The sequence below is a fragment of the Crinia signifera genome, chromosome 5, assembly GCF_055691185.1.
Source record: "Crinia signifera chromosome 5, ASM5569118v1, whole genome shotgun sequence".
Taxonomy (NCBI): domain Eukaryota; kingdom Metazoa; phylum Chordata; class Amphibia; order Anura; family Myobatrachidae; genus Crinia; species Crinia signifera.
In genome coordinates, this window is record NC_139221.1 from 106,054,843 (window position 1) to 106,079,435 (window position 24,593).

Here is a 24,593-nt window from a genome sequence, read left to right on the forward strand (position 1 = left end):
GCCTGCCAGCATGTAGTCCACTTCTTCAACTTGCCTATGTCCATGGTATCTTCACCACATCATTTAAATATGCTCCTTGTTCACATCAAGTCCTTACCTCCCGCTCCAATAAAATTACAAGACAAGCATTCTAGAACTGTCTCAAAAATCCCTCTTCACTTTCTTTAATGAGCTGCCAAGTTTAAGGATGACTTATCTGTTTGTTCTGGACGTGTTCAACACCGTGGACCACCTTCTATTCTAGCATTTATTTTGCTCCAGTCCCTGTTCTCTAATGGTTTACTTCCTAGTGGTCTCCTTTGTGTCTACCACCAGTTCCTCCTCTCACACAGAGGTTGCACAAAGCTCTATATTCCACCCTCTGTTAGTCTAATTGAACTCTGAATTTATCACCTTTTTATATATAGTACTACCTCTATGTTGAGAGCATCCAAATCTACCTCTCCTTCTATACTGTCTTTCTTTTGGATATTTGTTATCTATACTGTAGCTTTCATATCAATACCTCTAATGTCTATAAAATTCCTGTTAGCCTTATTTCCATTTAAAACATTATAATCTCCTGTTTCTTTTGTTCATTGAAATGAGGTCACTCCTGACATAATACACTCCTAATACATCCTACATACAGTCCCCTTCCTCATGCAAAACATTACAAAAATCTTACATTTTCTCACACCTTCAGCATGCTTATGCCCCATCTCCTGCGTACAAAGACTGATTTTGCTCTTAAGCCACCTTCTGCCAAGCTCTTCATTGGCTCCCCATATCCCACAGAATCCAATTTAAAGTGTTCACTTTAAAGTCCCTTTTCCTCCCATTTCCAACGTCACCAACAACCACAAAAATCCTAGATCTTATTATAAATCCCTTGGTGCAGGCTATGAGGCCCATGTCTACTACACACAAGTATTTCACGGATGCCCCTTTCAGACCGCACTTAAAAAACGATTTTTTTACCGTTTTAAAATGGTAATCTGTGCGGTCCGAAAGGTGCAGGACCACTTTACCATTTTACAAAAGCCGTTTTTGTAAAACGGTTAAAATGGAGGGTCCTACCAGTTTCAGACCCGGTATTTTGGCATCAAAATCGGGTCTGAAACGGTATTTAGGACCCAGCCAATAAATTCAGCGCAGTGAATATTTAATGAGCTCATTAAATATTCATTGCACTGGAACCCCCCCGCGCGGGTTAACATTCCCGACCGCCCCCCCACCCGCATTGTGTTTAAGAACCCCCCCCCTCTCTGTGAAGCCAGTACCTCCTGAGTTTGCAGATCCCGGCAGCCGCAGTACTGTATGGACAGATGCGCTTATGAAAAAAAAGGGACTTTCGGAAAATGGCTGCCCCATAGGAAAACCAGTTTTAAAAAACTGTCTTTCGTATGGGGGCAGCCATTTTCCGAAAGTCACTTTTGCACGGGAGGGGGGGGGTGTGTGTTCTTAAACACATTGGGGGGTTGTTAGTCCTAGGGGGGGGTGTGAACCTGCGGGGGGAGGGGTTAACGGGGGGTGGGTGTTGTGTGTGTGTTAATCCGCGGGGGGGGGGTGGGGGGGGCGATGAAGACTGGCTTTGACCCTGTATTTGGAAAGTTTCCAAAAACGAGTCTGCCAGTGTCCAAAAAACCGCACTTAAACAGTAATATACCGTTTAAGAGACGCGGTGTGAAAGGGGTTTTACCTGGCAGACCCGTTTTTCGAAACGTTTTCAAATACAGGGTCAAAGCCAGTTTTGCGGTCTGAAAGCAGCATAATAAACACTGAAACAAAAGGTATCAGTCCTCCATGTTATTGTTTATAAAAACTTATTCATATAGTAACATCACATTAATATTATAAAAGGGATCATGGAGAAGTGCAAATTATTACTTTGCACTTGAATGGGGAGCAACTAGGTATTCTACTAAGTAAAGTCCTAATAAGTGACATGAGGATAAATGTATAGCTTTAAAATACAGTTCCAAGATGAAATGTATGCAATAGATGTGCTGTCTTCTTCAAGGTCAATGCCAGAAGGCACAGTTTCAGTATCTTACAGTACTGCGCCATCACTGACAGCATAATTAATGCAATATGAACGGTGCCACATGCAGTCATATAAAGGTTTATAGAGAAAAGATTTTGGGAAAAGATTTTGAACCTTTTGCATCATGTTTTTTAATAATTCTTTTATCTTAGAACAGGTCACAGAAGCATAACGTTCTCCAGACCTAGACCTATCAGTGTTCTTTACTGCTTACATATTATACTAGGCTTATTGTATTTCAGCTCTTCATCGTAGCAGTCAGGAAAGATATTTGGTCATGCTTCTCAATTGATTGCGCATCTATATTGCCTTTCTAGATAATAGGATCACTAGTCTCTTTCCCACATAGGGGGGTACGCAGCTCCCTATTCAATACGGTCATTAATGACAGCATTGATGCGGGATCACGTCAGAACGGGCCCGACTTCAGAAGCTGTCGGGCCCGTTCTGCCGATCATGGCCGTGGATTGTCGTGATTCAGGCCGCAGATCGACAATCCACGTCCGTTTTCGCGGCCGCGCCCCCTTTACGCCCACCGGCAAGCGGGACATTGAATCCCATCTGTCGTTATGCGGTCGCTCTGACCACAAACGGGCCAGGATCATGGCTGTCGGCGGGGATCGACAGCCGTGATCCCAGATTGCAAACCCCCCCATACTCTGCAGTATCGCTTACTTTGCACAGGAGATTATTCACAAAACTTCTAAAATTAAGATTTGTTTATTTATTTACTTTTTGCTCATGTTGGGAAAAATATATGCAGATAGAAGATGCAGTGGGAAAGCGAATAACACCTTTTTGTATATTTATTATTGTGCATTTGTGTTTTTTTTGGGGGGGGGGGGGGGGGGAGGCTACACTTTTTTTTTATTTTGCTGTATATCAGGGGACCTCAAACTATTTTGCGCTGGGACCTCAACAAACAATAAAAATAATGACAGGACCCCAGCAAGTTACTACAGAAGGTCATCACATCACATGTGTAGTCAGCAGACAACACATACATGGCAGCATTGTGGAGGCACAAAATGATGGGAGGAGCCTGAAGTATCAGACAACTCAACAGATTATCAGACTCCTTGAATCAGTGACTGACATTAGAAAAGTCATCAGCCTGATGGTCAGCAAGATGGCGTCGCGACCTCATACTGAGAAGGTGGGGACCCACTTTGCGGTCAGGACCCACAGTTTGAGAACCGCTGCTGAATATAAACAATCCTTGTAGGCCTTAAGCAAAAAATAATGATAAATAAACTCTTGGCACATTTATGAATTTATACTGTATGCAAAATATAAAGCAAGTATTTCAGAAAATTGTAAACAAAACAGGTGATCATTTAACATAATAAAATACGTCTGTTTCTCGTGTTTGCAGTATGATCTGACAGAGTGATGTGTATTCATTTCTTAAAATGAATACTGCGTACATCGAAAAGGTTACGGTAAACATGAGGATAGAAGTGTATGTCTACAGTCACTAGGTCGACCACTAATGGTCAACACCGAAAAAGGGTAAACATACCTTAGGTTGACACAAATTTGTGGTTGACATAACCAGTTAAACAGTAGACAGTCAAAAAGGTCGAGATGCGTTTTTCATGATTTTTTGCTGTCTATGTAATCCTACGTCAACATGGACACTGTATATGTACCGCTTCGCTCGCCATGCTTCGGGCACGGTGCCTTGCTGTGCTTGGCACACTATTATAGTCCCGCTCTATGCCCACTTGAATAGTAAAGTATGAAGAAAAAAAAACCTTTTTGGGGAAAAATAAATCACTAAAAACTCATGTCGATCTTGATTATGTTGACCATAACCTTGTGTCGAGCTTTTAGCAGTGTCCACCTATTGTATGTCAGCTCTTTTAAGCTATCGGCCTAGACACCGTCTATCCACTGACTACATACCCATTGAAAAACGTTACCTGGGATATGTGTATCTTTTGTTCCTATTTTATTTCTGCAATTTTCTTAAGAGTCTAATTCAATTTCTACAGACAAATGATATTGTGCTCGCCTTGGTTCATAAATCATCTCAATTAACTTTGTAATTTGTCTTTGTACCAATTACGATTAGTAAATATATCTGTGTAGAGAACAAAAGTGCAATCCATATCTCCGTAGCTATATTAAGACACTGGAATGTGAAATGACAGGATGAAAATCTCTTCTGTTCTTTCGCAAAATCAGCATTAGTCCTGTCAGAGATGAGTTGCTATGGGCATGGACACTTTCCAAGCTCAGTTAATAAAGACATTGTTCTTCTTCACAGTCATTAGATTTCATATGAGATACAACTCATACTTTTACATGTAAAAGTTTTAAAGAATAACAAAAACTAGAACAAAAAATATAAAAACTTTTTTTTAATTATTTAAAAATAATTTGGTACTCTTTACCTAGAAGGGCGCCCATCGTGGGCATCGCATGCCATTATAATGGCATGCGATGCGACCGATGCCCGCGATTTTACATAGAAATCCATGTTAAAATGTAAATCGCGGCGGTCGCATCGCATGCGACCAAAAAATCGCATGCGATGCGACCGACGCGATTACCCATAGGGAACAATGTTAAATGTCCCAATTGACCCGATTTGACATAGGGAACAATGTTAAATGGGCCTCAGAGGCCAAATAGGCACCCTGAAGTGTGAAATGCCCCCCCCCCCCCAATTGTTAACGCCACCCCACGATCAACGTCAACCTGAAGCGTGGCGAGCGCAGCGAGCCCGCGAAGGGTGGCGGTACGCGTCCTACGACCTTTTCATACCCCCACTACCCACGTCGGCGTGGAGTTGAGAATAGAAAGTGTGGCGAGCGCAGCGTGCCCCGCGAGGGGACGCGGATACCTTCACAGGTATCCACGTCCCCTCGCGGGCTTCACAGGTGTCCGCGTCCCCTCGCCACGCTTCGGGCTCGCCACACTTTCTATTCTCAACTCCACGCCGACGTGGATAGTGGGGGTATGAAAAGGTCGTAGGACGCGTACCGCCGCCGCTCGCCACGCTTCGGGTTGACGTTGATCGTGGGGTGGCGTTAACAATTGGGGGGGCCATTTCACACTTCAGGGTGCCTATTTGGCCTCTGTGGGCCATTTAACATTGTTCCCTATGTCAAATCGGGTCAATTGGGACATTTAACATTGTTCCCTATGGGAAATCACGGTAATCGCGTCAGTCGCATCGCATGCGATTTTTTGGACGCATGCGATGCGACCGACGCGATTTTTTACCTTGCGATGCCCAAGATCAAAATCGTGGGCACCCTTTTAGGTAAAGAGTACCAATAATTTTCATTTTAACTGTGATTGCTTAACTCATAAATTGTAGGCTTCTTGCATAAGGGAGAAGACCACTATGATAATAAAAATGAGAAATCAAGACCCTGTACAACATACTCGATATTACTTAAACACTAGGAAAATAAAAAAGAATCTCCCAGGATTTCAAAACTTGATGCCATCAAATATATCTTAACCCTTTGAGTGCCAAGAGAATTTGTAAAAACTGCCAATCATTTTTATTCATCATAATGACCTGTAATGGTAACCTTACATAGGATATGTCATTTTTCGTTATACAAATTTTTGGTACTTGTGTATTTTGGCGGCGCCCCCGATGTCCGTCGTACGTCGAACAGATCGCATCGCATCGTATGCCATGCACCCGATGGCATGCGATGCGACGCGATTTTGACCCCCTATACGACCAAAAATCGTATAAGCACCCTAAAGGGTGCTTTTGAGCACCCAAATGGGTGCTAACAATGTTAAATGCACCCCCACGCCACCCCCCACTATAAACGTGAACCCGAAGCGTGGCGAGCGCAGCGAGCCCGCGAGGGGCGGCGGTACGCGTCCTACGACCTTTTCATACCCCCACTATCCACGTCGGCGTGGAGTCGAGAATAGAATAGTGTGGCGAGCGCAGCGAGCCACCGAGCCCGAAGCGTGGCGAGCGCAGCGAGCCCCGCGAGGGGACGCGGATACCTTCACAGTTATACGCGTCCCCTCGCGGGCTTCACAGGTGTCCGTGGCGACGCGGACACCTGTGAAGCCCGCGAGGGGACGCGTTTACCTATGAAGGTATCCGCGTCCCCTCGCGGGGCTCGCTGCGCTCGCCACGCTTCGGGCTCGGTGGCTCGCTGCGCTCGCCACACTATTCTATTCTCAACTCCACGCCGACGTGGATAGTGGGGGTATGAAAAGGTCGTAGGACGCGTACCGCCGCCCCTCGCGGGCTCGCTGCGCTTCGGGTTCACGTTTATAGTGGGGGGTGGCGTGGGGGTGCATTTAACATTGTAAGCACCCATTTGGGTGCTTAACATAGTATAAGCACCAATGTTTAATCGCATCGCATCGCATCCTATGGCATCGTATGCCATGTACAATGGCATACAATTTAAAAATTGTATGCCATCGTGCACTATCGTACGATATCGCGTCGCATCGCATATCATCGTATGTGTTATGGTATGCGATGCAATGGGCGCCGCCAAAATACACAAGTACCAAATTTTTTTATTTGAATTAATATAACACATCTGAGTGACGCTGGCATTATTAGTGGATATTTTAAACATCTCTCACAGAGATGTTGGCACTCAAAGCGGGCATACGGTCGTATTATCGACCATAGTTAGGTCGACAGTCATTAGGTCGACATCGTTGGGTCGACAGGTGGGAAGGCCGACAGGGTTCTAGGTCGACATGGGTTTTTTCACTGTTTTTTGAGCCGACAGGCATTATTTCATGCCCTACCATCAACTAGGGCATGGTGGGAGAATAAAATAGTGTGCCGAGTGCAGCGAGGCACCGTGCCCGAAGCATTGTGAGCGAAGCGAGCGATGCGAGGGGCTACGGTTGACTTCCAACTGTGTTCATGTCGACTGTCGACATTCGGGTAAAAAAAGTGAACCCATGTCGACCTAACGCATAAGTCGACCAAAACCCATGATGACCTTGTCCCATATCGATCTTCCCACCTGTGGACCCAATGGTGTCAACCTAACTATGGTCGTTAAAACAATCCACACCCCTTAAGCGGTCTCCCTATGGCAAAGACGGACGGTGTAGTGGTTAGCATGACTGACTCACAGCGCTGAGATCATGGGTTCGACCCCAACCATGGCCTAACTGTGCAGAGTTTGTATATTCTCCCCGTGCTTGCGTGGGTTTACTCCGGGTACTCCAGTTTCCTCCCACAATCCAAAAATTTACAGGTAGGTTAATTGGGTTCCAACAAAAATGAACCCTAGAATGTCTGTATGTGCGTATACATGTGGTAGGGAATATAGATTGTAAGCTCACTGGGGCAGGGACTGATATGAATGTTCAAATATTCTCTGTAAAGCGTTGCGGAATATGTATGCGCTATATAAGAAAAACTGTTACTAAATAAATGAACCAATTTATTATGGAAAGATTCTAAGTACGTAATAACTGTATAATCTGAAATTGATTATTTTCTTGTTCCTCTACTCTGTTAAGTAGGTGTTGTAGGAGTTCCCTAGAAGCGGAATTACCAGCAACATCCATTTATCGAGTAAACAGAGAGGGGGTGGGGGGGGGGGGGGGGAGTTTTCTTGGTCACAGTACGGATTAACAAAATTTTCATTTTTATTTTCTTTGATCCGACAATTCTATTAAGCCATTGGTTTATTCTCACTGCAGGTGCTCCCATAGAGCAGCATTTTCTACATCAATTTAAAAAAAACATGTGGTCAGGAAAGTTTTTCTGTTTGGTGCCTCTGTCAACAAATAAAGCAGCCGGCTAGCTTCCCCACAGGATACATTTCGGTTTCCCCAAAAGGAAAATTCACATGGAGTAACCAGAAAGAACATAAAAATGATGTTCTCATTGAGGTTCACATTTGAAAACACAAGGGTTCAACAAACTGTGTTTACTTCACTGCAAAAGTCCCACATTGGAGATAACTTGGTTTTAAACCTCAATTAGATGTCATAGCTTAGATTTAGTTTTCTTATTATACTGCCTGTTTGAAAAAGAATTCATCAGAAAGAAATAAACACACATAAAGATCCTCATATTCCAAGGCTTGTAATCAATTTAGACACAATTTAACTCAACTCAGCCTTGCTTTCTGCAACTGATGTAAAATAATAATTTTCCCTCAAAGTTTCTCTCCTACATTTGTGTACAGTTAAAAACCAATAAACCACTAAGAGTTGTAATCCAATTACAGACAAAAAGCAGAGTATCGGAGAAGAACTACTAAGCTCACAAGACGGAAACAATAAGGCACAAAGCAGTAGATACTAAAATTAGGGATGTGCAGATTCGGATTTACTTGGGTCTCAAAACGGGATCTTATTGGCTATCAGATATCACATGTTTTGGCTTCAAAACCTGTGACAGCCGGATAGCCAATAAGATACTGTTTTGAGATCTGGGTAAATCCAGATCTGCACATCCCTAATTAAAAGAGGGCCAAATTATAAATTAATTCGGGTCTACAATCTGATCAATAAGCGTAGCCAAATGTAGTATTTAGAACAGAGGAAAACAAAGGGGTAAGTTAACTAATGCTTGATGTTAGTACCCTAGCAACCAATCAGACTCATTTGTCGGATGCAATAGATAAATGAAACACAGAATTTTAATGATTGTTACAGGCAACATCAGCTCTACATTTTTAGAAGCTTTCATAAATGTACCCTTAATACTATACACATATTGCCCAAAACAGATATATACTTATTGTTGATGGCAGCCTCCAACTAGCCCATCCTAAATAGGAAGAGGAATTTGAAGTTAAACATATCTACTGTAGTTGTGTTCAATGGATGGGGATGCGGCGACTATTGCTCTTTCAAACAATTAATATATAAAAAATTACAATGGGTGTATTTCCTATCCTAGAACTGTTACTGCTCCTTAGGGATAAAGCTAAAATATGGAAACAATTTAATGCTATAAAATCTAAAAAGGTCTAAAAAATAATTCAGAGTATAGGTAGTAAATAAAGTGCTTATCTTTTAGATGAGGCAGGAGGGCTAGAGTGTCCCTATTGTAATTTTTACCTTTTTTGTAATAAATTTTTAACTTTTTTACTCACAGTAGTGTTCATTTTTAAGTTGGTAATTGCAGCCAATTAATTTATTCCAGTGGTATCAGGTTCTATCCTGTTCTAGTTAGAACAGGTGATACTTTATTAATTGTTTGAAAGAGCAATAGTCGCAGCATCCCCATCCATTGAACACAAATTTTTCTTATAAGTAACTCACCACTACTTGAACTTTGAGGATTGGCAGACACCCCTTTAAGAAAATAATAAAAGGGGGACATTGCCTTTAATAAATTGCTATAGCGAAGGAGGCACAGGTGGCGCCGCTCATTCAGTTTTGCATATCTACTGTAGTGTTAGGAGATTGGAGAAAATCCATTGTTGGTGGACAGCCTTGTGGAATAGTGCTGAAAGAGGAGCCGGATGTGCAAATGATTGTTTTTGCTCTTAATCCCTGCTAAATAATCCTAACCTTCTATGGAGTGCCCCTGAGGGCCAACCAGGTCAAATGCAGAGTTAAAGGTTGGTGACCCCAGTGCCACATTTGCTGCAGAGCCTTTCAGAGTAGAGGCCAACCAGGCACCATTGTTTAGTGGATAAGTATGCAATCTAACCAGATAAACCAAAGCACTGTGCTAGATGTACAAAAGTGCTGACTATTTTTATATGGGTAACAGGCTCTTAATAATGTAACAAAGAAAAAAAAAAGTTGTTTGGAACTATGTAGTTCTGCCCCTTCAAAGTACTCTGTAATTTATTGTAAGCCAAAAGAAATCACTTTGAATTAATGTTACAATGGTTATAAAGTTGCATTTATCTAACTCGGTTTTGAGGCAAAGTGATCCAACCTTTCAATGGTTATGGTATAAAGGGTTGACCAGGTCTAGGTTGACAAGGGAATGGTCGACATCTGAAAAGGTTGACATGAGTTTTCCACTTTTATTGTCAATTTGCAAATTTCAGCATGTGGACCCCAAATTAGTGCCCCACTTCACTCGCCATAGTTTGGCCAGATGACTTGCTGCACTCAGCACACACATCACAATTCCAAATCAGAGGCTATGTGGATCGTAAAGTATGAAGCAGTTAGAAGTAAAAAAAAAAAAAAAAAAAAATAAAAATTGCAGCTTCGGTCTTTTGACTATGTTGAACATGTGAATATCGACCATATGGTGTTGTCATATTGACCGTCAACCTAGACACTGTTGACCTATGGGTTGGATAGAACTTTCAATATGCTCATGGAGGATTTTGCAATTCTCATTTATATGTACGTAACAGTTTTTTAAACTTCAATAAGCATAGCGCAACATACTATAGATTACGCTGCTATCATTTTTTAAAGGTACTTGTTTCCTAGCACGGCGCCCATCGGGTACCATCGCATACCTTAACTTAAGGTATGCGATGGGACCCGACTTCGGGCTTTTTTTGAGGTTTCCCGACAAATGTAAAATCGGGTCCATCGCATGCCATTATAATGGCATGCGACGCGACCTACCCGATTTTACATTGCATTGTATGTAATGTTAAATTCCTATGTCAAATTGGGTCCATTGTATGCCATTATAATGGCATACAATGCGACCAATGCGATGGACCCAATTTTACATAGGAAGCAATGTTAAATGGCCCCCCCATACCCAATTTTTGATTGTATACCCACCCTGATGGGTAATTTCTATGTCAAATGCACCCCCATTGTTAACTGCACCCCATGATGAACGCCAACCCGAATGCAGTGAGCCCGCGAGAGGCGGCGGTACGCGTCCTCCGACCTTTTCATATCCCCACTATTCACGTCGGCGTGGAGTCGGTATTATATAGTGTGGCGAGCGCAGCGAGCCACCGAGCCCAAAGCGTGGCGAGCCCCGCGAGGGGACGCGTAATACGTCTGAAGTACTGCGCGTCTGCTCGGCATGCTTCGGGTTCGGTGGCTCTCTGCGCTTGCCACGCTATATAACATCAACTCCACGCCGACGTGGATAGTGGGGGTATGAAAAGGTCGGAGGACGCATACTGACGCCACTCGCCACACTTCGGGTTCACGTTGATCGTGGCGTTAACAATGGGGGGCATACAATGAAAAAAGGGGTCTGGGGGGCATTTAACATTGGGGCCAATGTAAAAAATCGTGTCGGTCGGGTCAATCGCATTGCATGCAATTTGGTTGCATTGGATGGACCCGATTTTTTGCAACCCGATTGCATACAATTAAAATCGGTGGCGCCGTGCTAGGAAACAAGAACCTTTTTTAATTCCAAATGCGGCTATGAGTGCAAAGCAGTGCTATATAGATCAGATTAGTCCTAAAGGGTAGATGTATAATATTGGCGAGATAACACTTCATGCTGTGCCTCATTAATGAGGCAAAGAAGGAAGTGACACAGACAAGACATATTAACATCTTGTCTGCCAAAGCAAAGGAGTGCAAACTCTCCCCCTCCGGCAATGTCCCCTGCTGGAGACAGTGCATCAGTTCAGACAGACACGCTGTCTCTAACTGCCGCGACTGGCTCACTAGGCATGTGCAAGATCTCCTGCGCAGCCTGAAGCGAGCAACAGGGACAGCGCTGTCCCTACTGTGGGGACAGGCCATAGCCACCTGCAGCTGTCTAGGTCTAAAGTGGCAGGGGGCGGAACAGTCCGTCAGAGCTGCTAACCGTTCATACATTTGCCCTGGCATATCGGCCTACTATCTTTAACCTACTAGAGCTGATATGGAATAGTGGCTGTTTTATACATTGGGGAGAAGCAGTATCATATAACTTCATACATCTGCGCCGATATTTCTTGTGCTTTCTGAAATGTTCCCCATCTTACCACTGTATCTAAACTGGTGAAAATGAACTGAGTAACCAAATGGCACCTTTACTATTGGCCCAGGTAACTGTAAAGTGAATTGTCGCAAATAACCACTATTTATCGGTCTGTCGAACATGCTAAAATCATCCAGCATGTCCTAAAGATTCAATAATTATTCATCAACACCAGGGCTGTAGCAGTGAATTGTCCCAGTGAATTTCCCTGTCCCTTCACAGTGTATGGTTACTATATCTGATGGTTCAGATTGTCCAATAATATCCCTGCTGTCCTGACATTAGTAATGTATCTTTTCACAAATGGTAAAAGCTACATTACAGTTAAGTCCCATACACACTAGACGATATAGTGAACAATAACGCTTAGAAAGGGCTTTCTTAGCAATATAGTTCACTATATCCTCTAGTGTGTACACTCAAAACCATTAACAATGTGTGCTCCCACGTGTTGTTAATAATGATTACGGTCTGCTGAACAGGCAGGTCAATTTGGCTTTATAGGCGATGTCACTGAACCATATAGTTTACTGATATTGTTCAGTGTGTAGGCACAATATCGGGACCCACGGCCGCCCCTGATATTGGTAATTATATCGGGCATGGCCCCTATTACTTAGTGTGTATGGGGCTTTACTATCAGTTTGTCAGAACCCTTTCCACCAGTGTCAGTGACGGCATTACCATTATCAGTTCCAACACCTACTGAGCATATCAGCAATATACTATTCCTCCAGCCAGTTTTTCCTTCAGTTTGGTCTCGATCTTTCTGATGTATGGCCAGCTTTACTCTATCAGTTACCGTGTGGGGTGAAATGGCAGTTTGCTTTATTGCCAACTCCTGGGTAAATGAACAGCAGATATAAATGGACAACCTTTCTTCATAATAAGTAATTAAAACAATCATATTTTCTTAGCAACAAGAGATTTAGCATCTAAGTGGTGCTAATTTACAGTTAAGCTTTTTTTTTACTTTTAAACATTTCCACAAAAAATATGATTCACAGGTGGCAATGCAACTGTAACTCTATGGCAGCAATTCATTTGTTTTCTCTTTCGGACGCAGTTGTTGCTGGCTCAACCCGATGCTTTTAATTATTAAAAAGTAAAGGGTGCTCAATTGTGCACTAACTAAAACGAAAACTCTGGCTTCCTCAATGTAGAATCAATTCCTCTGAGTCCATCTGGGAATCACTGATGCTAGGATATGAGGGAGGGGCGAGGATTAAGCACTAAAATAAACTGACTGAAAAAACTTGCCCTCCCTTAGCTCTCCAGTTATCTGACTAGCAAAGCAAAAAGGAGTAAATAAAAAAAGAAAGATTAACATAAAAATCCATTATACACATTAGGTAGGGAAATCAGTGATTCCCACATGGACTCAGAGGAATAGACTATACCATGAGTAACCCAGAACCTTGTTTCCTCTTTCTTCCCATCTGGGAACCACTGATGCTGGAAATTCCCCTAGCAAGCCTTAAGAAAAGGGTTTATGCACAAGATATGCTGTACGCAAAACTTTGCGAGTAAGTCTCGCATCTTCTATATAAGAAGTTGTACATTGTATACACACACACCACTACAAATACATAACACACACACACAAAAAAATGCATCATAGGTGCTTAATCGAGTGGATGTGGAATTCATTAACACACTCACAAGCTATAAAGTCAGGAGCGCTGTGTTTCAAACAACAACGCCACACCTGATTTCACTGCTGCCATGGAGTATCAATTCAAACACATTCTAACATTATGGTGGAGGTTTTATCAAGTTACAATCTTGGGCCTTTGGCACAGCAGAAGGCAAAATTTTACAGCAATTTTTGGAAAATTAAAAAAAAAAAACAATGTTTTCCCGAGCAACGCCGGCCGGGTCTACTAGTTAACCATAAATGTGTGGAACCGGAAAAAAATTGTTAAGTGTGAGCACTAAGGACCAGGTGGCCACTTTATACTTTTGTAGTCATGTGACCAGCTTAATCTGGGGCAAGCTGAGCCACAAGATATTTTTTTTTTGGGGGGGGGGGGGGGGGGGGGAGGGGGGGGGAAGCTATATTTAAGGAGACATTTTGAATAAAAAAAAAAAAAATGTAGACATTTTAACTGTACAGTAGATCTTATTCTTCCTTTGCCCAGGAACAACATTAGTACAAATGCTTTGATTTTGCCCCAGTCTCCCCAACTATACTTTCCAATTTCTTAATAGTCCGATAGGTAGGCGGTCTCAAAAACCCAAAAATACCCACTAACCTCATTCAATGCGAATTTCTACTCACCGAGGCCGATTGCTCTGGTCCATACATACATTCATACAGTACAAGACACTTTTTTAAAAGGTAGTGTACATCTTTACTAATGTAATTATATTTGAGCAGCACATTGTTTCATGTTGGTAAACATTTCATTGGCATTCGTTCCCCAGGAATTGATAAGTTGTTTCTGAATATCTATTCAGAAAGAGTGTTTGGGCTTTATCTACTATTACCTTGACTGAACCATTTTCTCAAATATGCACCATAGTGTTCGAAATGCAGATTTAGATACAGTATTTTTATTTTATCAATGCAGAGTTAGCAAGCACTATGGAAAAAAAATTTGTATAAAAAAAGATTTCTTTCAATCTAAGAGGCCAGTGACAGTGACAAACTTGTTCAAGGTAATATCCAAGAGCTACTATATATTTGAATAAAGGAAAGCTAATCACCATTAATCACAATCTCTTTATGTTATGGACACATGACAAGGATTCATCTCCCCCTAATGGTTAGAGTGTTCGTAGTGTGCCCTATTTCATATTGCTGAAATCTGTGCAATAATTTAAAGATTACAAACTGATGTAGAATTTACAACTATGTAAATATCTTTAATCCCCTTTGAAAGCAGCTCTAAAAAGTCCTTACACAGAAAAACTATGGGGGCACCTGGAGACAGTCCAGTAAGAGTTTTATAAATGGGTAGTTGCGATCCTATTTATTTTCAGACTACAATCTTTAATAAATAAATGGTTTATTTGGAAATCTAAAATCACCAAAATATTTACTACTAATCACTTAAAATGGCTGATATATTGGCGGGGAAGTTTTTTTGTTGCCTAATTTCACTAGTGTATATACATAGTTTCCGATGCCGGCAATGAATAATGGTGGCGGGGAGGGGATGAGCAGCATTGTCCTCATTAACAATGTGCTCAGTAATCTGTATATGCAGGAAGATGGAGGACATAGTTAATGACCTGCAGGAGCATTTAGTGTGTATAGGGCTTAACAGATCTCCATTATATCCATTCTACAGGAAATGATAGTGCATACATGTTGTTTTGACCACCTGCAACCTTCATGAAAACATATATATATTGCATTTTCCCTTCCATATTTTTTCCATAATTTTTTGATAACCAGTTCTCTGTCAAAAAGTAGGATTGTTTTTTTTCTTCCCAATTACAAAAGAAAGAAAAATAAAAAGAACGAAAACCAAAAATGAAAGAAAAAAAAAAGTGTTGTTTTTTTTTCCATTAGGACAGCATATTTCAAACTAAACTTTTCTATACAAGAAATTGTAATATTCCCTTGGCTCATAAAAGGTTTCCACCAGTGACATTTTTATTTTTGTTTGAAGCATGTGAACACTTACTTTAAATTTGACTAAAATATAGAAATAGTCAGTGCTCGTATTATGCTTATTGCAGCTTTTGTTCTTAACTTGTAGAGAATAAAGAAACAAAAAATAAACTCAGAATATAAAGAGGGCAACATAGCAAGCATGAATCATATAAACAAAATAAAAAAAGCTGAAAGAAAAATAGGGAGAACTTTAAAATTGTATAACAGTGACACTTTCATCTTTTCGCTGTGCTGTTTACATAGCCCTGTGTTTCTCAAAACAAGTACATTGTCAACCCTGCTGCTTTCAATGCAGCAAGATCCCTAGTATTAGATGGAATCTCTTCTGGAAGGCTTCAGTGAAGATGAATGAACACCAATGCATACAACGTACAAGTAGAAATGCTAGCCAACTTCTGAAGTTAATCACATTGCACTCAGTGCCAGATTAACCAATAGGATGGTTAGGCTGCCACCTCACAGGTGACAGCCGAGGAATAAAATTAAGGTCTAAATTATTCCATGGTGGTTAGCCATCACCTGTCCCAATGTACTGTGGGGCGTAAAGTTCTTAAGGTGACTGCCAGATGGCTCTACCAATGTAACTCACTGGGCAGTATTCAATGACAAAGTTCTCCGTGCATGGAGAGCGTTTTATTTCGCTCTCCATGCACTCTCCGTGTTCCGGAGGGCTCGCTGCCACTCCTGCTCCCTCTATTCAATGAGGTTAAGACTCGCGGCGAGTCTTAACCCCTGCAGCGGACGAGCTTTCAGGGAGCTTTCAGGGAGCCGAGGGAGGGAGGCAGCCAGAGAGATTAAAGTCTCCCTGGCTGCTCCAGAGGAATGTGGAGGGTAGGGGGGCTCTCCGGGACCCAGGCAGCACAGGCTGCCCCCCCTATAGCCAGCGGGGGACCCAGTATTCACTGCACCCGTTCGTGCATATCGATCGGGTGCAGTGAATATATGAATATGTAATGAGCGCCTCGAGCGCTCCGGCCCCCTGCTGGCTGCACTGTGTAAAAAAAAAAAAAAAATTTTATTATTAAATTAAATATATATTCATGTGCTATAAGCACATGAATAAAAATAACATGCCCCTTCACAGAAAAAGAAACCTGATTTTTTGACACCAAAATTAAAAAAAAAAAACTTTTAGTTTAAAAGTTCACATTCCAGCTCCCCATCAAAAGATGGAGAATTGCTACACGGAAAAATCACTTAGAAAGACAGAGAATATTTCACATTGAATAGGGTTGCTCGCTTTTGGAGAGCAAAATGCTCCATCCAAGGCGAACAAAGCACAAGTTCTCCACAAAACACGGAGAACTTTTCTCATTGAATACTGCCCACTGAACCACTCCCCCCCCCCCCCCCCTCTTTCTTTTTCTTTCTTCTATTTCCTCGCCCCTTCTCCCCCTACTATATACTGCATAACCATCTGGTTCTGAACAATTTGCTGATAATTAGAAAGTCTCAACCTTGATGGGCCTTTGTTGTGGATTAGAAAGAAGGGATAATGGGGGGAAAGGGGAAAAAAAAAAAAAAAAAAGGGGGGGGGGAACGAGGAGGAGGGAGGGAGAGGGGAAAGAGGGGAGGAGGAGAAGAGAGGAAAAGAGAAACATACGATACATGGAGGGAAGAGGTTAGGAGCTTTAACTCCACAAGGCTCAAGAGGGGCAACGGGGAATATAGTAAAATCATAAGGCCGGAAAGGCTCACCCCGTTTACCCCTCTTCAGCTCCAAGGAAGTCTACTTAGAAAATTGTAGGTAATGAGAGGGAAATCCTCTGGCCGGAGATACGGCTGCAGGGGAAATCCCACCCTATTACGGTATGAATGTAGTGAGTGTGCCCCCATGTCTTGTGGTCTTCCTCGTGTGTGCTCCCCTCCCAGTCATATAGGAATTGTAAGAAACAGGGGTTATTATATGCCAACAAAACACTTCAGACATGTCGGGCCTTAAATTTGCTACATGGAATGTAGGGGGAATAAACTCCCCAGAAAAAAGAAAAAAAGTCCTGACATATCTGAACAAGATGCATATAGAAATAGCTTGCTTGCAAGAAACGCATTTAACAGAAAAAGAAACTGAGAAGTTAAATATGATGAAGAGAAAGGTAGTGGCAGCTGCTCCTTTTAATTCTAAAGCAAGAGGAGTAGCAATTCTAATTGCATCACACTTACAGTATGAACTCAACTCTGTGATCATCGATAAGGAAGGTAGATACGTAGTGGTCGATATATGTATAGAAAAAATCAGATATGTATTGTGTTCTGTGTATGCGCCTAATTCTTACAGCAAGAGCTTTCTTCTAAAAGTGATAGCAATCTTACGTCCGTTTAGTTCATGTAATTTGATGATTGGCGGAGACTTTAACCTGGTAGCATCAAATTACATGGACAGAAACCAGCAAAAAGTAAAAAGACCAGCCTTACCAAGTTATGGGATAAAATGGTTCTGTGAACAATTAAAGCTAGTGGACATATGGAGGGCTATACACCCAGTAGAAAAAGAATTTACATGCCATTCAAAGGTTCACGATTCCCTCTCAAGGATAGATTTTATATTATGCTCAGAATCCATATTTCCAAAAATGCTAGCAACAGAAATTGAACCGATAGTAATATCGGACCATGCATTACTATGGGCAAAAATAACCCCCACCCAAGATAAAGGCCCCTACAGACAATGGAGGTTTCCAACGCATTTAATCAGGTCAGACAAATTTAGGGAAAAGTTAAAGACTTTTTGGTTGGACTATAAAGAAAATAATAAGCAACAGGCCGAGGAAGACCCCCAAAACTTCTGGCAGGCAGCGAAAGCTGTACTAAGGGGAGCAGTAATGTCATATGAGGCACAGGGGAAAAAAGCGTTTAAATCTACTTATACAGAAATACAGCAGACCCTTACAGAATCTTTCCAAAAGTTTAAACTAAACCCAAATCCACAAACCAAATTAGATCTAGCAGTGGCAAAACAACAGTTTGAAAATAACTTGCAATTAATGGGAGACAGATATATCTTCCAAAGAGATCTCAGATTTCACAAACTGGGAAATAGAGCGGGAAGAATCTTATCAAGCTTGCTAAGAAGCTCATATTCACCAAAGATAATAACAGGATTGAAGGATCATGAAGGAATAAAAACAGAAAATAAACAAATAGTGGAAATATTCAGATCCTTCTATGAGGAAATATATACGGGAGTACCCCCAGATAATGTAGCTAAGAGCGCCTTTTGGAGCAAAGTAAGCCTGCCTCAGATTCCTCAAGAACTTTCGGAAAAAATATGCTCCCCATTAACAAATATAGAAGTACAGACAGCAATAAAAACACTTAAACCATATAAAGCCCCTGGTCCAGATGGGTTTGTGGGAGAATTTTATAAGACCTTAATAAATGAAATTTCAGAAGACCTTACGAAATTTTTCAATACAATAATAAATTCACACAAGGTCCCACAATACTTTAATGCGGCTCTAATAAGGGTTCTCCCAAAAAAAGGCAAGGACCCAGTCTTACCTGGGTCATATCGTCCTATTTCACTTTTAAACGTAGATTATAAAAATTTTACAAAAATTCTCTCAGATAGAATAAAAATATACTTACCATCCATAATAAATAGGGACCAAACAGGGTTTATATGGGGGAGACATTCTACTTGCAATATAAGAAAGGTTATGGCGGTGGCTCAATGGCTGGAGCAGACACGGAACAATGAGTTAAACATACTAATGGCCATAGACGCAGAGAAAGCGTTTGATATGCTTTCGTGGGACCACCTCATGGAGACCCTAAAAAGATTTGGATTCCCTGAGGTATTCCAAGAAGTTCTAAAGGCCACATACAGCCAGTCACAATCTCAGATTTTAAGTGGCGGTTACCTATCAGATCCCATTGGAATATCAAGAGGGACAAGACAGGGGTGTCCATTGTCACCCCTGTTGTTTGCTATGGCTATTGAGCCGCTAGCCATTGCATTGAGAGCTAACAAAGATTTTCATGGAATTAAAATGGATAAATATGAAATTAAAACCTCATTGTTTGCCGATGATCTATTGCTTTTTATCTCAGACCCAGCTATCTCATTGCCAAACATATACAAGACGATAAAGCAGTTTGAAGCATTTGCAGGCTATAAAGTTAATCAAAATAAATCAGAAATAATAAGTTTGGGAGGGATAGCCATACCCATGGAGCTCCAACAGAACCATCCACAATTTAAGCATGTGTCAAAAGCAATGAGATACCTGGGTGTGAAGATCACCCCAAAAATGGTAGATCTATATAAAAACAATTTTGCCCCTAAGATCAAACAAATAGTGAAGCAAATGGAAGATTGGAATAAACTACCTTTATCTTTAATGGGGTGAGCTGCTGTAATAAAATCAGTGATTTTCCCTAGGCTGTCTTACCTGATCCAGATGCTGCCTATGAGGATATCAAAAGGAGACATCCAATGCTGTAACAGGGCCTTCTCAAAGTTTTTGTGGTCAGGAAAGAAAGCAAGAATAGCATTAAATAAATTACAACTAAAACGAGAGGAAGGAGGACTGGCCATCCCAAATATAGAAAGGTTCTCTTTGGCTGTCTCCTTTAGGTATATAGCAGACTGGATTCTACAAAAATCAATTTATACAAACATCGAACTGGAGGAAACATTGGTAGCACCATACACATTAAACGCACTACTACACACTCCAAAGAATAGTATACCGACTAATTTAAAATCCAATAATATATTTATGTCGGCCCACCTAGCATGGATAAAAATACATAAACATCTACGAAGTTCATACACCAGATCCAAATATATATCAATAGGAGGAAATCCCCTCTTTCGCCCAGCAATGGAGAATGTAATGTTCAAGGAATGGGCCAAAAAGGGCATAATGAAGATCAAAGATGTTTACGACCCAGGAGGGGTGGTTTATACCTATCAAGCCCTGACAGAAAAATATAACTTGGATAAAAAACATTTCTACATGTACTTGCAGTTAAGACACTACACACAGAGCATAATGAACCCACTCCCTACAATTGCACTAAATTGTCAAATTAATGAGTCAAAAAAAATAGAAGCACTTTTAAAAAGCACTTTTTCTTATAAAACAAAATTTTTATATTGGGACTTATTCCCCGATAACACTCAAAAAATATGGGCAACACTTTACAATTCCTGGTATAGGGACTTCCAGGACAGCACTCAAATATTAAATATGTTCACACAGATAGGAAAGACACTAAAAAATCTACCTTCAGCAATGTTGCAAGAAGTTCACTTTCGCACGGCACATAGAGCATATATTACGCAAGGTCAACGTAAACACATGGTTATAGAAGAGAAAGGAACTTGCCCAAAATGTAACACGGATAATGCACTTTTTAAGCATAATTTTTGGGACTGCATAAAAATTAAACGATTTTGGTACAAAGTAGTGAATTTTATTAATTATACATTTCAATTACATGTAAAAATTGATTATAAAGCATTGCTATGGGCAGATTTCTCGGACTGGAACATAATCCAGGACAAGAGGAATTTGTCTCCAATATTGACAATAATAGTCATGGTAGCAAAGAAAACTATATTAAAAAACTGGACTATTAAAAGCGCCCCTATGTTAGAGGCGGTAAGAAATAGTTTAATAAAAACTTTATACTTAGAGAAATACAATGCATTAGCAGAAAGAGAGGCAGGAGGTAGGAGATTCTATAAGATCTGGGGGGCCTTTATTAAAACTTTAGACGCCCAAACACAGCACCAAATTCTACTTCCCTTTAGGGAAACTCAATGGTATGGAAGTTCAGTTGAGAGGGAGAACAACTAAAAAAAAAAAAAAAAAAAAAAGGAATAGATTAATAGAATAGAATAGTGTGCTTTTTCTTCGTCTTGACCTTATCTTGCTGTCCTTTACCCATTCTCTTTAATTATGTTGTCCCTCCTTATTGTTATATTCAGTTATCCATCTTATATGAATTTGAGAGGTCGATAAAATTTAGATGACTGCCACCTTTGGGCATCAGCCAACCTTATACAGAGAGATCCAGATCATGTCATGGGAATACTGATTTAATGATCACAGTGTGCTTTTTTTTCTTCTTGAGCTTATCTTGCTATCCTTTACCCATTCTCTTTGATTATGTTGTCCCTCCTTAATGGTAAACTCAGTTACCCACCTTATATAATTTTGAGAGGTCGACGCAACCCAGCTGTCTTACATCGGTATGTTATCAGACAATCTAATATAGAGACACCCAGGTCAGGTCTTGGGAGTATAGACCTAATGACTATAGTGTGCTTTTTCTTCTTCTTAGTCTTATCTTTCTATCCTTTACCCATTCTCTTTGATTTTGTTGTCCCTCCTTTTTGACATATTTAGTTACCAACTTCATGTGAGCATGAGAGGCCGATGTAATCCAATTGACCCCTGATAGATTAAGTGGTACGGGACGGAAGATCATATTATTATCAATGTACCCAAGGTTTGAGGAATGTGAAAACTGGGTAGGCCATGTAAGGGAGGAACAACGAGGATAGGGGAAAGGGAAGGGAAGAAGTGGAGTAGTACAATGTATGCGAGAAGGGTGTAATAGGCAAAATATCGATTTGAGCTAAGGAGGTAAGATGGAAATCGAGAGACAAAAGGACACAAAAGGCAACAAACGCAATATTGGAGGAATGCATTTGTATTTGAGTGTAATCTAATGTAAGGTTTGATGTGATGTAATATTCTACTATGTAGTATTAAAAAAAAAAAAAAAGAAAGAAGCAAGCAAAAGCTGGCAAAATGACGGCAAAAGGATACGGTGCTCCCCTTGTAATAGGAAGAATTAATTACAATCCTACCCTAGTTTTTTTTTCTCCCTTTTGTGTCTGTAAGAAGTGTGGAGATGTATGAATGAATGAATGGTGTTTTAAATGTTCGTGTAGCCGAGTTTAAAATGGTTATATTGAACATATCCAGAAGTAAACGGTTAAGTAAAGTGAGACATATATACCAGTAAAATGCATATATATATTCAGCAAAAATCCCAAAATGTGGGATAATTGCAGAGAGTATGTCTTTCTTTTTTATATACTTATTTTGTATTTTGTTTATATGTTTGAAATAAATAAAGAATAAAAAAGGAAAAAAAAAAAAAAGAAAAAAAAGAGTTTTATCAATGGGTAGTTGCGATCCTATTTATTTTCAGACTACAATCTTTAATAAATAAATGGTTTATTTGGAAATCTAAAATCACCAAAATATTTACTACTAATCACTTAAAATGGCTGATATATTGGCGGGGAAGTTTTTTTTGTTGCCTAATTTCACTAGTGTATATACATAGTTTCCGACGCCGGCAATGAATAATGGTGGCGGGGAGGGGATGAGCAGCATTGTCCTCATTAACAATGTGCTCAGTAATCTGTATATGCAGGAAGATGGAGGACATAGTTAATGACCTGCAGGAGCATTTAGTGTGTATAGGGCTTAACAGATCTCCATTATATCCATTCTACAGGAAATGATAGTGCATACATGTTGTTTTGACCACCTGCAACCTTCATGAAAACATATACAGGTTGAGTATCCCGTATCCAAAATGCTCGGGACCAGGAGAATTTTGGATAACGGATTATTCCGTATTTCGGAATATTTTAATATTTCAATGATGTATTTTGAAGTATCTTGCATGTATGCTGTATAAACACATAATATACACACAAATATATTTTATTACCACATAAAATACACACAAATATATTTTAATTGTTCAAAAAACAAGGTTTCAAAACGTGAAACAAAATGTGTGTACTATCTCAGCACTGAATTTGAATGCCAAGCAATCATTGTCTTGCACATATATAGTGCCAGTTACATATCATGTCTCCAGTGATGCTGTTACAAATGTCCCCAGTGAGTTTTTAGCAAAAAAAAAATTTTTTTTCACTTTCTGGAATGTCCGTATTTCGGAATAATTCGGATAACGGATACTCGGATACGGGATACTCGACCTGTATATATTGCATTTTCCCTTCCATATTTTTTCCATAATTTTTTGATAACCAGTTCTCTGTCAAAAAGTAGGATTGTTTTTTTTCTTCCCAATTACAAAAGAAAGAAAAATAAAAAGAACGAAAACCAAAAATGAAAGAAAAAAAAAAGTGTTGTTTTTTTTTCCATTAGGACAGCATATTTCAAACTAAACTTTTCTATACAAGAAATTGTAATATTCCCTTGGCTCATAAAAGGTTTCCACCAGTGACATTTTTATTTTTGTTTGAAGCATGTGAACACTTACTTTAAATTTGACTAAAATATAGAAATAGTCAGTGCTCGTATTATGCTTATTGCAGCTTTTGTTCTTAACTTGTAGAGAATAAAGAAACAAAAAATAAACTCAGAATATAAAGAGGGCAACATAGCAAGCATGAATCATATAAACAAAATAAAAAAAGCTGAAAGAAAAATAGGGAGAACTTTAAAATTGTATAACAGTGACACTTTTATCTTTTCGCTGTGCTGTTTACATAGCCCTGTGTTTCTCAAAACAAGTACATTGTCAACCCTGCTGCTTTCAATGCAGCAAGATCCCTAGTATTAGATGGAATCTCTTCTGGAAGGCTTCAGTGAAGATGAATGAACACCAATGCATACAACGTACAAGTAGAAATGCTAGCCAACTTCTGAAGTTAATCACATTGCACTCAGTGCCAGATTAACCAATAGGATGGTTAGGCTGCCACCTCACAGGTGACAGCCGAGGAATAAAATTAAGGTCTAAATTATTCCATGGTGGTTAGCCATCACCTGTCCCAATGTACTGTGGGGCGTAAAGTTCTTAAGGTGACTGCCAGATGGCTCTACCAATGTAACTCACTGGGCAGTATTCAATGACAAAGTTCTCCGTGCATGGAGAGCGTTTTATTTCGCTCTCCATGCACTCTCCGTGTTCCGGAGGGCTCGCTGCCACTCCTGCTCCCTCTATTCAATGAGGTTAAGACTCGCGGCGAGTCTTAACCCCTGCAGCGGACGAGCTTTCAGGGAGCTTTCAGGGAGCCGAGGGAGGGAGGCAGCCAGAGAGATTAAAGTCTCCCTGGCTGCTCCAGAGGAATGTGGAGGGTAGGG

At 40.5% G+C, this 24,593-nt stretch overlaps 1 protein-coding gene across 5 annotated transcripts in view; it reads right to left on the minus strand.

The window, feature by feature from the left end:
- SLC66A2 (solute carrier family 66 member 2) overlaps positions 1-24,593 on the minus strand; it is a 120,134-nt gene that overhangs the window by 17,922 nt on the left and 77,619 nt on the right. Inside the window, exon 6 of one of the 5 annotated variants that reach the window (XM_083187795.1) lies at positions 21,163-21,304. The exons of 3 other annotated variants lie outside the window; for them this stretch is intronic. In XM_083187795.1, coding sequence (XP_083043921.1) covers positions 21,259-21,304 — 46 coding nt within the window. In that variant the 3' untranslated portion in view covers positions 21,163-21,258. Of the gene's footprint in view, positions 1-21,162; positions 21,305-23,800; positions 23,924-24,593 lie in introns of those variants that run through there. One more of the 5 variants, XM_083187794.1, reaches the window with a different exon arrangement.